At 37.7% G+C, this 16,096-nt stretch overlaps 2 protein-coding genes across 2 annotated transcripts; one reads left to right on the top strand and one right to left on the bottom strand.

Moving 5' to 3' along the window:
* Positions 1-1,382: 1,382 nt before the first annotated feature.
* Positions 1,383-2,663, top strand: LOC126786796 (universal stress protein A-like protein). The gene is made up of 4 exons (XM_050512725.1): positions 1,383-1,626; positions 1,741-1,841; positions 2,007-2,125; positions 2,275-2,663. Exons 1-4 carry the CDS (start codon positions 1,458-1,460, stop codon positions 2,372-2,374), a joined length of 489 nt encoding a protein of 162 aa, XP_050368682.1. The 5' UTR covers positions 1,383-1,457; the 3' UTR covers positions 2,375-2,663.
* An 8,441-nt stretch (positions 2,664-11,104) lies between these two features.
* On the bottom strand, positions 11,105-15,858 carry LOC126786645 (glutamate decarboxylase 1). The gene is made up of 7 exons (XM_050512539.1): positions 15,673-15,858; positions 15,363-15,567; positions 12,768-12,968; positions 12,419-12,633; positions 12,057-12,310; positions 11,895-11,947; positions 11,105-11,806 (listed from the first exon to the last, which is right to left on the bottom strand). Exons 1-7 carry the CDS (start codon positions 15,756-15,758, stop codon positions 11,315-11,317), a joined length of 1,506 nt encoding a protein of 501 aa, XP_050368496.1. The 5' UTR covers positions 15,759-15,858; the 3' UTR covers positions 11,105-11,314.
* Between the last annotated feature and the right edge of the window lie 238 nt (positions 15,859-16,096).

Below are 16,096 nucleotides of genomic sequence, written 5' to 3'. Positions count from 1 at the left end.
CACAGTTACTGTTACTGATCACTATTCATGAGGAGTTACTATTCACAGTTACTATTCATTCGGCGTTACTGTTCACCGACCGCCACCAATCATCACCAAATTTCACCACCACAACCTAAACAACATTTCCAACAACTTCCTAGTTGACACCAAGGTCTAAATCCGAGTCTAAACAGTCCAAACAACGAAGAACATGAAATCGGCACTATTCACATACCCTAGAAATTGAAATTTTGATTCGGGTACTTACACTTCGATTTGGCTCGATTCCTTTTGTGGGAATGTTGCTGGGACTGAGACAAGCAAAACCCCCCAAGAATCTTGAGCCATGGTGGCCGGAGGAGGCGGCGCCGCCACAGCAGTAACTTCCGGCGGTTGCTACACCGTGTGTGGTTGTCGCCGGAGTGCAAGTCGTAGCCCAAAAGATGGAGCTCGTCGAGCCCGTTAGTTTGATAGGTGGCACGACACGAGGCGACGTCGGATAGTGGAGAAATCGACCGGAGAAGGTTTTTTGGGTCGGGTGAACAGTACCCGAGCTCGGGTGAACAGTACCCCGATCTGATTTTTAGAAAAAATATGATTTTCTAATTTTTAATCTCCTCTCATTCCTTTTATACTATTTCCAAAATCGGAAACGAACTTCCGACGTTAATAACTTTTGCATCCGACGTCCGATTCGAACGCATGACGTGTCCACGAATTCGTATCGATGAGCTCTACGACTTTCGTGAAGGAAGTTTTTGCAACCGAGCGACGGAATAAAAGTCGATCTATACGTTGCGGTAACGTTACGTTTTCTAATTAAACGATCCGAGAACGTTTCCGTTTTTGTTTTGAAATGTCGCAAACCTCCAATTGTCGTCTTGAATTAATTTCACAAGTTTAACACTTAAAAAAATACTCGACATTTAGTTTCTAAAAATTCGGGTTATTACATGTCCAGATTCCAGAGGGCTGGATCTAGAAATTAGAACCGGGTGGGACTTATATTTCTATTGCATATCAGACCAAAGAGTGGACTAATTAATTAATAGAGTATAGAAATGATGGTAATACTGTAAGAGCAAACACTCCGTTGGAAAGTCCATTGTATTTTTCCCTCTGGAGAATGGTTGGATAGCCTCATTAGCCAAGTGCATTGTAACTTCAATTATCCTATATTCCCATCCCTTTATGTATGCCAAGTTGCCAACAAATAAAGTTATGGCTCATTACCAAAAACAAAATCCTTTATAAATAAAAGTTAGAGCTAGTTGTTTCGATATATCTGTGTATTTATTTCTCTGTTCTGTATCTTGAGGTAGAATTGTAGAAACACACGAGTGCTTTCGAGAACTTTCCCTCCTTCTCTCCTCCTTTCCTCTCTCTTCTCTATTTATACAATTATATACATCAACAAACAAGAACAGACCCACTGAGAATTATTGACAAGCAGCAGTGATAGAAGAATATCAGAGATGGGAAAGGCACGCACAGTTGGTATAGGCATGGATTATTCTGCAACGAGCATATCAGCTCTACGATGGACGGTCGATAATCTGATTGAAGAAGGAGATCGCATCATATTGATCCATGTTGAACAACCCAAAGCTACCAGAAAGCAACTGTTCGAAGATACGGGATCACGTACGTACGCATCTCTGAACTCTCACCAGTTGATTTCAAGTATTAGTTATGTAGACAGTAGAATCTCAATCGATCAAGTAAAACTTGTTCAGTAATTTGTGTGTGTGTTTGCAGCTTTGATTCCTCTGGAAGAGTTCCAAGACTCAAAGCAGTATGGACTTGCTTATGACTCGGAGGTTCGCGATATTCTTGATGCTGTGTCAAGAACTAAAGGGGTACCTACATACGTACCTATATCACACATACAAAATAAAGATTATATTAAGATATTAAGTATAATTTGTGCAAAGCTTACTTAGCTCCTAGGATGTGATAAACCAATTCGAGTATACGTTAATCTGCATATGCGATCGGAAATGATCATATATGTGAATATATAGGCCAAAGTTGTGGCGAAAGTATACTGGGGGGATCCAAGAGAGAAGCTGTGTGATGCTGTGCAAGATCTGAAGCTTGATTTACTTGTTGTTGGAAGCAGAGGATTAGGCCTTCTGAAAAGGTATATATATGCCTTGTTTAATTTTATTCGGTTGATATATTCTAGAAATAATTAACTCGCACTCTATTTATAATTTTATATCCCTTTCAATCTAAGTTATGATTATTTGACTTGTAGTTAACTGACGAATATCTAACTACCATTTTCAGGGTGTTGCTCGGTAGCGTGAGTAACTATGTGGTGACTAATGCTTCATGTCCAGTCACAGTCGTGAAGGGTGCATCATCGACTTCATCTTCCAAACCATAAGAACTTCAGTGCGAGTGACATCAGAAAATGAGATATATGGTATCTGAATGAAATTGGGGCAATTTCTGCTTTGTTTTATGAATTTTATATATGCATGTATGCTTAGAGAAATAGGAATGGACTTGTACGACTGTCCAAATGTCATTAGTATATATGTTTGCATTGCTTCCTTGATGGTGTGTAATTCTAGAATTCGACGTACTATATACTGATAACTTCTATGTACTCATATGTAGGGCTTTATATGTTATATATAGAGTATCGAGGAAATTTGAAGGTCTCAATTAAAAAATTTCTTATACGATTACTTATTTTAATTTCATTTTTGTTTTTTGAATAATTAGAGACATTGCATTCCAATAATGAATAAAAAATATTATATTACCAGCATAATCCACTGAGAGATCGCCGGCTGCGTCAAAAGTGAGACATGAAAGACAAATCTAAGCCAAAAACCTAGCTTCACCTAAAGCAATAAAATCACAAAAGAACCAATAATTAAATGACGTTGTCAAGGTAGCTCCCGAAACTACGTCAAAACTCTACCTTCTTATTCCAAACAAGAAAAAAAACTTGACTCACCTACACCTGAGGATTATCCCCAGGCACTTTCGAGACTGAGAGGTCTCACATTAACTGCGCGCTAGCGTCTGCACAACCTCCAAAGTTTCTTCCAATGATGGCTCAGCCTCCACCACCACCTAGCTTGCTTCCTCCTCGTTTCTTGGAACTTTTGAATTTCTTCACCAATTTGGCCTCTAGAGCTACATCAAGATTCTTCCGCCCAACAAACTAACTACTTACTCATAACCAAATACACAAGCTTCAACATGTTTATCAACATCAAAGTAAAGAGAGAGTAGAGAGGTGACTATTGAATCTCAAGTTAAGGATGATGTGGATAAGCTCATGGAGGTCTTGACATAGTGGCGATGAAGGTGGTGGTGATGGCGATCCTCAAATGATGATAGACTCATCTTCTTCCTCCTTGCTTGATGATGGTGTATGAAAAATAGTGGATGATGAGGTGATGAAACTTGGTGTTTTTAGAATGAGATGGAAATGTTCTATTCCTCTCTTTCTCTTGGTAGTGATGGAGATGATGGTGGAAAAGGTAAAGAAAATTGAGAGATACTGGTGTATGAGTGGGGTGGTTGGTTATGGAAGAAGTGAGTGATAAAGAAGGAAATTGGTGATCATGGAATGAAGTTGGTGATAAAAGAGGGAAGTTGGTGATCATAGAAAAAGTGGGTGATAAAAGATGGAACATGGAAAAAGTGGATGATAAAGGAATGAAGTGGGTGATTATGGAAGAAAATGAGTGATCATGCAAGAAGTGAGTGATAAAGGAAGGAAGTGGGTGATCATGGAAGAAGTGAGTGATAAAGGAAGGAAGTGAGTGATCATGGAAGAAGTGGGTGATAAAAAAAACATTGAAGAAGTGGGTGATCATGGAAGAAAGTGTGTGATAAAAGAATGAAGTGAGTGATCATGAAATAAATGAGTGATAAAGGAAGGAAGTTGGTGGATGGCTAGGTAATGATGGACCTAGAGGTGATGATTACACCTAAAATCAAATCAGATTTTTGTATAATTTAGGTGTGAATTTTTCGACAATTGGGAGTCATGAGTTTTTGAGAAAGAGAGAAAGTGATCTAGTTGTGATAAAATAAGGTGTTGCTCCTCTATAAAATTAGTCGAAAAATGCATGAAACCACTAAAAGTGGTGGTGCTCCGCCATAGTAGTGCCGCTAAAAGTGGTGGTGCTCGGAAAATTGCTGGGACTTGTCGTTTTTTTCTTCTGGTCAAGATATTCTACTAAACATGGAAATAAATTAGTCTAAATTAAATTAAGCACATAGAATAAGTAAATTCCATGTTTTAAGGCATTAGAATATATGAGAATTATGATCCAACAAAACCACATGCATGGAAAAACCCTACCAATTTCTTGTACTTGAAGCGAATAGCCACTTTAATTCCTTGAAAATCAAAACCTTGGGGAAGAAACACCTGCTGGACTCGCTGAGCGAAGGAGTTAAGGATACGCATTACCACCATAACCTGAAATTTTGGTTTGTCGAGCACCTTCCCTAACGTACCATCAATCATCACCACCGCCTCAATGGTACATAGCCATGGAGGTAAGCCATACATCTCCACCGGCACTGGAAGTGATGAAATCTCCACGTCCTTTAGAGGATGCACCTTGTCATACATGGCCAACGCCAAAACTGATTTGCCATAGAACCAAGGACCACCCTCCACAATTTTTGCCACAGCCCCGAAATTTCGAATGATAAAAATTCGAATTCGAAGCTATGAAAACTCTAAAACAATCTCAAATATATTGAAATCATCTTATAATAACAGTGTATAGAAACTGAGTCCACAGCACGACTCCGTCGACTTGAATAATATATAACCAGTTTATCCCTTAGTCTTATAACCAATGGAAATGTAAAATTCACTCAATCCTCACCAGAAACAGAATAAAGAAATCTTCAGAATAAGTCTTCTGAATCTGTTAATTCCCACCTGCAGAACTATCTCCTACACCATCGAATTGGTGCACCGGGATTGTAAACACAAACCTGGTAAACTTTTCAGCTCGTATGAGTAAACCAACTAGGGGTGGACAAACTGACCCGAAAATCAAAAAAAACCAGACCCGAACCCAAACCGAATCCGAACAAACCGAAACCCGAATCAAACCGAACCGAAAATAAAAAAACCGAACCGAACCGATTCTATTTGGGTTGGGTTTTGGGTTCAGTCCCTTAGAAACCGAACCGACCCGAACAACCCGAAGTCAATGGTCAACGTTACAAAACGACATCATTTTGTCATATTTATAATTTTACATTATTATTATTTTTTAAATAAAAAAAATAGTGTGGTCGGCCTCACAGCCGCACATAATTTCTAACCTAATTGACCTAATGTATAAGAGGCGCATTATTTAGCCGTCTTGCTTCCTTCATAATGCGATAGTTTTATTTTAAACCTAATATAAATGTTATGATACATTAGTTGACATTTAGGAAATCGCCAACTCTAATTCGAAATATGATCAATCGACACCAGCAGATGTGATTGGTATATATATTTAGGGACCCCGTAAAAATTTCGTCCGTTTTGGACATGGTTTGACCGTTCGTACCTACGGTCAACCAAAAAAGAGGCGTTTTCACATATTGAAACCCTATTGACCGGGGCTTTGCCAAATATATTTCTTTAGTGCGACCGCGCATGGTAGATAACAAAAATTAGGTGATTTCAGATATGCAAACAGCTTTCGGCGTTCGCATATTTGTAATAGGTCCTCCCTTATGGCATAATAGTGGTGTTTTCGATTTACCAAAACTTCTGACGGTTAAATGAGGTCCGAATTGGATGAAATTTTTATAGGGTCACTAAATATATATACCGATCACATCGGCTGGTGTCGATCGATCCCTATAAGTTTCTTTCATATAGTCGCTTCATAATGCGATAGTGTTATTTTAAACCTAATATAAAGGTTATGATACATTAGTTGACACTTAGGTGATCGTCAACTCTAATTCGAAATATGGTCGATCGACACCAGCAGATGTGATTGGTATATATATATTTAGGGACCCCGTAAAAATGTCGTCCATTTTGGACATGGTTTGACCGTTCGTATCTACGGTTAACTAAAAAAGAGGTGTTTTCACATATTGAAACCCCATTGACCGGGGCTTTGCCAAATATATTTCTTTAGTGCGACCGCGCATGATAAGTAACAAAAATGAGGTGATTTTAGATATGCAAACGGCTTTCGGCATTCGCATATTTATAATAGGTCCTCCCTTATGGCATAATAGTGATGTTTTCGATTTACCAAAAATTTCTACAGTTAAATGAGGTCCGAATTGGATGAAATTTTTATAGGGTCACTAAATATATATAACGATCACATCGGCTGGTGTCGATCGATCCCTAGAGGTTTTCTTCATATAGTCGCTTCATAATGCGATAGTTTTATTTTAAACCAAATATAAAGGTTATGATACATTAGTTGACACTTAGGTGATCGTCAACTCTAATTCGAAATATGGTCGATCGACACCAACATATGTGATTGGTATATATATTTAGGGACCCCGTAAAAATTTCGTCCATTTTGGACATGGTTTGACCGTTCATACCTACAGTCAACCAAAAAAGAGGCGTTTTCACATAATAAAACATCATTGACCGGGTCTTTGCCAAATAGATTTCTTCAATGCGACCGCGCAAGATAGGTAACAAAAATTAGGTGACTTCAGATATGCAAACGGCTTTCGGCGCTCGCATCTTTGTAATGGATTCTCCTTTAGGACAAATTAGTGGTGTTTTCAGTTTACCGGAAATTCTGACGGTCAAACTAGGTCCGAATTGGATGAAATTTTTACATGGTCACTAAATATATATACTGATCACATCGGATGGTGTCGATCGATCCCTAGAAGTTTCCTTTATATGTCGTTTCATAATGCGATAGTTTTATTTTAAACTTAATATAAAGGTTATGATACATTAGTTGACACTTAGGTGATTGTCAACTCTAATTCGAAATATAGTCGATCGACACCAGCAGATGTGATTGGTATATATATTTAGGGACCCCGTAAAAATTTCGTCCATTTTGGACATGGTTTGACCGTTCGTACCTACGGTCAACAAAAAAAGAGGCGTTTTCACATATTAAAACCCCATTGACCGGGGCTTTGCCAAATATATTTCTTTAGTGTGACCGCGCATGATAAGTAACAAAAATTAGGTGATTTCAGATATGCAAACGGCTTTCGGCGTTCGCATATTTGTAATAGGTCCTCCCTTATTGCATAATAGTTATGTTTTTGAGTTACCAAAAATTCCGACGGTTAAATGAGGTCCGAATTGGATGAAATTTTTATAGGGTCACTAAATATATATAACGATCACATCGGATGGTGTCGATCGATCCCGAAAAGTTTCCTTCATATAGTCGCTTCATAATGCGATAGTTTTATTATAAATCTAATATAAAGGTATGATACATTAGTGGACACTTTAACAATCGATAACTCCAGTTCGAAATATGGTCGATCGACACCAGCAGATATGATTAGTATATATATTTAGGGAACCCGTAAAAATTTCGTCTGATTTGGATATTGATTGATCGTCCATACTTATGGTCAAGAAAAAAGGCGTTTTGACATATTAAAATCCTCATTGACCGGGGCTTTGCCAAATGGATTTTTTTGGTGCGACCGCACACAATCGGTGACAAAAATTAGGTCATTTCATATATGCAAACGACTTTTAGTGTTCGCATATTGGTAATGGGTCTTCCTTTATGACATATTAGTGTTGTTTTCGGGTAAAAACCCATCGGGCTTGTGGGCCTCGGCGAGCTTTTCAGATCCACGGGCTAAATGATGAGGCATAAGTCAATTAGGTATGAAATAATAATTAGACTATTAGTTTTTCATCTTTATGTTAAATTTTGTACTTTTAAAATTAATATATAATATTACGTATTTTACATACGGGTAAAACCGAAAAAAAAAACCGAACCGAACTGAACCGTACGGGTTGGGTTGGGTTGTGGGTCACAGTCTCCAAAATAGAAAAACTGAACCGAATTTAAAATTTGGGTTGGGTTATGGGTTTTGTTCAAAACCGAACCGAATGGACCCGTGTCCACCCCTAAAACCAACAGTATAACATACATCGCATACAAAGGAAATATGACAGATTACATTTAAAGACAAACGTACTCGTGTGACACTAGGCAACCCATATGTTACCCAATATCATTTAAAAATATGTGTAATCATGAGACACTAGGCAACCCATCTGTTTTCTAAAATCATTTAAAAATATGGCTACTCATGAGACCCAAGTACCAATCAGTTACCCCTCATACAGTACACCGACAAACACTGGGCAACCTATCTGTTACCCAATTTCACTCAAAACATGGATACTCATGAGACCCAGACAACCATTTGTTACCCCTCATGCAATACATCGACAAACACTGGGCAACCTATATGTTACCCAATATCACTCAAAAACATGGGTACTCATGAGACTCAGGCAACCCATCTTTTACCCCTCATACAGTACAATAGCAGACAAACCAGAGTTCTAACTGAATTGCAACTGACACCCGACAAGGCTTGGTTCAGATTACTGCTAACAACGTCCGAATACCAGAAAATGTTTTAACAAGACTCAATGTTAAAACCACGTACAATATAACAATCCACACATGTTATTGTACTACAACCAAGCGACTCTTGCGCAACAATATTTATATAGTCACCCAATATTCCAGTATACCGTAAGCTACGTTATCTCCGTTCTGGTCTCATCAGCCACAATTAATCGAACACAATACAATCTCATAATTTAAATAAACACTGTAACATTATATAATATAACAACCCACATATATGTATCGTATTTACCAATTTCGTACACATACACAACTCACTATATTATATAGATGTCACAGTTCAGTCTTTTTAAGAAATCATAAATATGAGTCACTATCAAGGGTAGACTCGTCATAATGAGACTTACTCACATTCACCATAGTCCATAATCACTAAAATCTTTTAAAATCATTTATTAAAATAGCGTTTCACTTACACATGAACCGTAGATGATCAAGTTTATGTAATTTAACCAAAACATATTTTTAGAACAATTTTTATAAGCTAATGATGTAATAACTATGTTAACAACTCAAACTAAATTCAATAATTATAATACTACTTCGATCGTGATGATCATTGTGAGGTTTACTCACGTTATTTCCTGCGTGCAACTTCCACGACACCGAGATTGATTCCCTCACTCGTTTCGTCAGTCACCTAATTGCATGATAAGTGCTTAGAAAATGATACGTAAAATCTTAGGTGACGATTCGTTACAGCTAAACATGGTTAATAAAACACTGTTCATGAAACACTATTCACGCGCTCCTACCATTCCGGTGACCACCAATGATCACGAAAATTTACCACCACAATCTAAACAACTTTTTAGTTGACACCAAAGTCTAAATCGAAGCCTAAACAGTCCAGTCGATAAAGAACATAAAATTGGCACTATTCACAGACTATAGAAAAAGAAATCATCGATTCTCCTTGTGTATTTCGAAATAGATAAAACTTTTTTAGAGGGTTGATATACATCCTACAAGCTTCAAAACACAAGAAGAATCACCTTGATTGGTTGCCAAAGGAGGGAGTTCTCCTCACTTCTTCAAACAGAACAACCATATTGTTTCTTCATTTCTATGTTTTAAACAGCTCGAATCTCTCTCAAACACTAACCCAGATTGATAGGGGACAAAGAGCCAGTTCCAACGCCACTGGTCTCACTCAATTCCGTCGCCGGACGACCGAGATATGGCCGGATAAAGATTCAGTAACAATGAGGGAAAATTCGCGTGAACAGTACCTGAGCTCGGATGAACAATGAACGAGCTGATTTTGAGAAAAAAAACTGATTTTTATATTTTTAATCTCCTCTATTTCCTTTTATACTCATCCCAAAATCGAAAACTAAACTTATGTTGCTAACAACTTTCACATACGACATCCGATTAAAGTGTGTCGCGCGTCTACGAACTCGTATTGACGAACTCTACGACTTTCATGAATGAAGTTTTTTTAGATTCCTAACGGATAAAAAGTCAACTCTTGACCCATCACGGTAACATTTCTGAGTATAAATCGGTCCAACACTTTCGTTTTCTCCCTCGTACTATATAATCGGATCACCACTAATTTAAATATCTCCGAACAATAATTAGAAAATAATTATAAATTTCCGGGATATTACAATTTTCTTGCAATCAGACGCAACCTTATAGTCGAGCACATACACGCCTTCCAATTCCTTGAAGCGCATAGAGATCTGATTACCTATCCCCAGAGTTTGGTTAGGGTTTCGATCAATCATCTAGGCTTAACCCTAGGGGCTGAAACCGAGAACACCCCCATCGCAAAAAAATTGGCAGAGACCGCGTCACCACTAGCAGGGCTAAAGTAGCATTTTCCATTCTCAAAGATAACAAGAGAGGAAGCCAGACGAGCCAACATCGCATCCATGGTAGAACGAGAAAACAAGGTGGTTTTGAGCGAGAGCTAGAGAGCAGTGAAAAAAAACCAAAACCCTAGCGCGACTCTTGAATTCTTCCATAATACTTATCATATAACTCTTCCGGAATACTTATTTTAATTCTTAATAAAGGGGTTTTATTTGCACCTCTAAAATAATTAAGTGTACCTCCATTGCTTATTACATCTCCAAAATGATTGAGTGTACCTCCAATGGATATTGATATTTACATGTGAGTTGAAAAGTCAAACAGAAAAAAAAATGGAGGTACAATTGGCCATTTCAGTAGTGCAAATAGAACTCCCCTTCTTAATATGAGTCGTAAAGCCAAGATATCAATAAGGTCGTCCAGTTATATGCCGACCTTAGTTTTAGACCGAAGCCATTCTTCAAAAGGAATAGGGCACGTATTCTAATTACACCCTCTAATTTCAGTGTACGTCGATGCCATAATAGGTACTTAATGCCATAATTTCAGTGTACGTCCGTTACTGTGAATATGTGATATAGATCTCTATGAACTAATGAACTCCTTTAATAATTCCCTGATTTATTTTTATTTGATTAGTAACGCGAACCGAAAATACTTATTGATAAAGCAAAGTGTCAATTGAATTGATAGGAGTTAGTTTACACACCAGACAAAATGAAAGGAAGAGAAATTCGCAATTGAATTGAAATTGAAAGACGTGCATAGTGTAGAAGGGAACCAAAATTCAGTTAATTCACAGTACTCACTTAGTAGTTAATCATAGGAGATCGAGTAGCAAACTTTTACCAACTCCAATCAGTTTCTTCTTTCTTTTACTAACAAACACCGGTTATCTTTTTCTTTTCCATGACAAACTTCCTCCAGATGGTAGTGATTTCCCTCTGTGTCTCCAAAGCACTCTTCTTCGTGGTAACGGTGGACTTCTCCTTATTCTCAACCTCTTGGCTTTCAATGGTACTGTTGGAGCTTAGCTTTGATGGAAGGCGATCAAGCTCATGCAGAACTTTCTCAATATCATTGACAAGGCGCTCAGCAAGAGTGTGAGAGAAGTCTTCTCTGATGACCACACGCAGCACCGTGACATGCTGAGCATCTGCCGGCATGGTGTATGCTGGAACAATCCACCCGTAGCGACGCAACAAATCGGAGATCTCAAACTCATCGTGGCAGTGGTTATCTTTGAGAGAAAATGCCACCAAGGGTACTCCTTCGTCCTTGGAAACGATTTTGAAGCGACCTGTCTTCTCGAGTCCTTCCCTTAGTACAATCATATTGTCACGACAGTTTTCCATAATATTCCTGTATCCCTACAGATGTAAGTAGAATTGTTAAGCATTTCATTACTATGGTACCTTATTTTGCTCATATATCTACTTATTAGTGTGTTGCGCTCACCTCAAAACCCAAGCGAATTAGTTGGTAATACTGAGCAATAACCTGGCTGGATCCTGCAATAATTTATGAAAAAGCATGCAAATTAATATTACGATTACAAGTACAACTAATTAGCACTAAATGAAAATCAAGGTGAAAATGTGGAATTAATAGAGTATGTACCTTTGGAGAAGTTGAGGGTGAAAGTAGGTTGATCTGCTCCAAGGTAGTTGATATGGAAGATGAGCTCCTCAGGCAAGTCCTCTTTGTTCCTCCAAATGACCCACCCAATTCCGGCATACACAAGTCCGTACTTGTGACCGCTTACGTTGATGCTCTTCACCAGTGGCAAACGGAAATCCCACTCGAGTTCTGGATATAGAAATGGAGCAATGAACCCACCACTTGCGGCGTCTACATGGATCGGAGTATCCCAACTGTTTATAATGAATGTATAATTTGGTTATTCAATGGAACTGAAACCTAGGTTAGTTAAGAACTGGAGACATTCGTCCACAACATTATGTATACGTTATTTGCCATACCCAGTTTCCTTGTTTTTCTCTACCAAGAGATCATTCAAGCGCTTGACGTCTTCAAACTCGCCGTTGAGAGTGGAACCGAGGATAGCAGCGACGCAGATGGTGTTCTCATCGACCATCTCAACTGCTTTCTCAGGGTCCATTACGAAGTAATCATCCCTCAACTTCACCTCCTTCAACTCCACCTCAAAGTACCTTGCAAATTTCTCCCAGCACACCTTAAATTCATAAGAGCAGAAGAAGAGTGTTATATATTATCAGCATGCGTTATACACATTAGTTCCTAAACCGGCAACCCTACTCTTTATTTAGACCAAGAATTCATTTATATAGTTATCAACGAGTAAGGTACCTGAACGTTGGCTCCGGTGACAATGTTAGGCTTGTCGATGGGTTTGCCCTCAGCTCTCCTCTTGTTCTGCCACTTCCTCTTGAATGCCAATCCGGCCAACATGATGGCTTCGGAAGATCCCACCGTGCCGACTCCAACGGCGGCCTCTGATTCTCCGAGTGGTGCATTGAATAGATGAGCTATCATGTTCACGCACCGATTCTGTACATATATTCGTCAACATTACTAATCAAGTTAAGACAAATATATTTATGTGCACCACATATAGATATGTGAATTTCTCAATGGTCTTCGTGTTCAACAAGTTCGAGAATTAAACGCTAATTTCTCAATTACAATTGCCTCATTTGCATGGGATTGTGAAACACTAGCTACTCGATGTTAACCATTTTTCTCGGCATGCACTGTAATTCCATTTTTGGTTGTCTAAAATAGTCTGTTTAACCATTTTGATTTCGATTAAATATTGTCTAAACCGAATTCATAGAAAGCAGAAGCTTGTCTCGCCAGAATAAGTGCACGTTTATTAGGCTCATCATCAGATTTTGACAATGCAGTGCCCATCCTTTTTGAAATGCCCAACTGAGAGAGAGAGAGAGAGAGAGAGAGAGAGAGAGAGAGAGAGTATTCCGTCCTTGATGACAATGCAGTGCCCATCCTACTCGATGTTAACCATTTTTCTCGGCATGCACTGTAATTCCATTTTTGGTTGTCTAAAATAGTCTGTTTAACCATTTTGATTTCGATTAAATATTGTCTAAACCGAATTCATAGAAAGCAGAAGCTTGTCTCGCCAGAATAAGTGCACGTTTATTAGGCTCATCATCAGATTTTGACAATGCAGTGCCCATCCTTTTTGAAATGCCCAACTGAGAGAGAGAGAGAGAGAGAGAGAGAGAGAGAGAGAGAGAGAGAGAGAGAGAGAGAGAGAGAGAGAGAGAGAGAGTATTCCGTCCTTGATGGCAAATTGAGTTAGCAGAAACCGAAGGCTACCAAACTATTGAATGTACGAAGTCCAATCTAGTTATTAGGGCATGTCGACATAAATTAATGACCCAATTGACCAATTCTAGACATTGGGAAGCAATGACATTTGAAAAATTGAAAAATCCCCATCAAAAAGCACTATTCAAGTTGTTGGAAAAGTCCATATGGATCGGTCAATTTGTGTGAAAGACTTTTTAAAAGAAATATAGTAAAAGCTTTTAAGGCACAGAAATGAAACAATTTGGAGCTCCATAAGAGCTATCGATGATTCAATCACAGTGGCGTGTTGGCATCCCATCCGATTATTCTCACACTCTTCTTCTATTTATAGGCTCACCACTCTTATTGCTATTGACCTGGCCGGTCGTTCTAGTGTAGCATTATTTTTCTATTAACATATCACTATCTATTTTTGTACATTTATTTGAAAAATATATATACACAGAGACACAAAGCACCATTGACATGTTATTCCCTCTTCTTTTGAATGAGAATGGTTATATTGAGGTTCGAGTTTATTACTCGTAGTTGTAATCGCCAATTCAATATTGTGAATATTGTGTAGTTGCAGTTTATTGAATGAAATTTTATCTTAGATAAAAGAACAAAAAAAACACAACTAACCAACTATACTAAAAGATAATAATAAAGAAAATTTGTCAACTAAGAAAAAGAGGTATTAAACGCACTATATACTCTCATCATCAGACTTTCCCCTAAAGACTTGCATAGTCATGACCAATATTACTGACTTTCCTAAACAAATAATAGTGGCATGAAGAATTTTTCAGTACTAACGTAGCACCACGTGATAATACTCAGTAGTCTACCATTCCAATCACAATTTGACATTCAAGATTTAATCAGAAAATTATATTTACGCTATTTTGTCAAAGACTATTTTGGGTGTTTTTTATACTCTCAACCCTAACCCCTAAAATTCTAAACTCTAAACCCGAAATTTTAGTTTAAAATCATCAATACCCATGAAGATCATTTTACAAACAATAAAAATATATTAAATTATAATTTTATTGTAATAAATCCAGATGTCAAAATATAACATGTAAAAATGACTACGGTAACATATAAAAATTGTAACGTGATAGGGACATTGTAACGTGATACTATGTTAACATATAAAAATTTCTCTAGTGACATGAACCCTAAAAGTCACTACGATCTAAAGAAAAGGAGAATTCAACGAGAAGTTTTACTGGTTTGCAGAGAAATCAAATTGTGATTCGGGATTAACCAAAAAAAATTGTGATCCGGGAATAATAATAATAATAATAATAATAATAATAATAATAATAATAATAATAATAATAATAATAATCACCTATTAAGGCATCTAATCGATCTATTAGAAAATTGCCAATAATTTCACCCACTCTAGTCCTAAACTATCGGCACCAGCACGAAGTATTGTATAATAGAGAATTTTATCTACTTTATCACGTTAGAATAATATATAGCAATATTCTTAATTGCCGGCTGTGAAGATTCAAGAATGAATAAATTAAGAAATCAGATATGACAGTGAGAAAGATAGTTTGATGGTGTTGAATTGTTGATCGATGAAATTGGGTGGAGAATATTGCTTGCCTGGAGCTCAGTGGTGACAGGATACTCATCCATGTCGACGTAGTTCTTGTTAATGGAGGACATGATGAGCTTATCGCATTCCGGCTCCATCCACGTCGTCACGAACGACGCCAGGTTCAGCCTTGGATTTCCGTCCAGCATCAGCTCGTCGTTTATGATCTGATACGCCGCCTCCTTCGGGATCGAGTTCTCACCCATTCTAAACCTGTTTCATTGTTTCAGCTAGCATCATTTATATCCAGTTCCATCTCTACACATTACAATTCATTACCAAACATCAGAGTTGAAATGGTAGAGATTGTTTACGTACCTTGGAAGAGATGTTCGAACATATCGCGAAGCGAAGGTGGAGTGAACGGAGACATCTGACTCCGATGCGGTTTTGGAGAGCACCATACTGATCGGTTTCTTGGATCAAACTAGGGAGTTAATAGATCAAAGACCAGAAAACGAGAGATGAATAATTGAATATGTGGATGTGAGTTTTGAGAAATGCAGAGAGGTATATATATGCGTAAATGAAGGAAAGGGTCACAAGCAATTATTTTGTGCACACTGAACACCACGTGATACTGTTATGTGGTGATACTGTTATGTGGTGTACCCAACTAATTATATTACTTCATGATATGATAAATATGCATCGGTAAAAATAATAAAAGATTATTTATATATGAGTAAATAATCAGAAATAAACATAATAAATAATATACTAATAACATTAAGGAATACAA

Source organism: Argentina anserina, chromosome 1, assembly GCF_933775445.1.
Source record: "Argentina anserina chromosome 1, drPotAnse1.1, whole genome shotgun sequence".
NCBI lineage: Eukaryota > Viridiplantae > Streptophyta > Magnoliopsida > Rosales > Rosaceae > Argentina > Argentina anserina.
This window is presented reverse-complemented; position numbering and strand designations above follow the sequence as displayed.

What these genes read in the sequence shown, in the direction of transcription:
- LOC126786796 (XM_050512725.1), top strand. Translation starts at nt 1,458, where the DNA reads ATGGGAAAGGCACGCACAGTTGGTATAGGCATGGATTATTCTGCAACG. An exon ending in GTTCGAAGATACGGGATCAC is followed by an intron (nt 1,627 to 1,740) that starts GTACGTACGCAT and finishes GTGTGTTTGCAG; the next exon opens with CTTTGATTCCTCTGGAAGAG. An exon ending in GGATTAGGCCTTCTGAAAAG is followed by an intron (nt 2,126 to 2,274) that starts GTATATATATGC and finishes TACCATTTTCAG; the next exon opens with GGTGTTGCTCGGTAGCGTGA.
- LOC126786645 (XM_050512539.1), bottom strand. Translation starts at nt 15,758, where the DNA reads ATGGTGCTCTCCAAAACCGCATCGGAGTCAGATGTCTCCGTTCACTCC. An exon ending in GAGAAAAACAAGGAAACTGG is followed by an intron (nt 12,311 to 12,418) that starts GTATGGCAAATA and finishes CATTATAAACAG; the next exon opens with TTGGGATACTCCGATCCATG. An exon ending in CACCCTCAACTTCTCCAAAG is followed by an intron (nt 11,948 to 12,056) that starts GTACATACTCTA and finishes AAATTATTGCAG; the next exon opens with GATCCAGCCAGGTTATTGCT.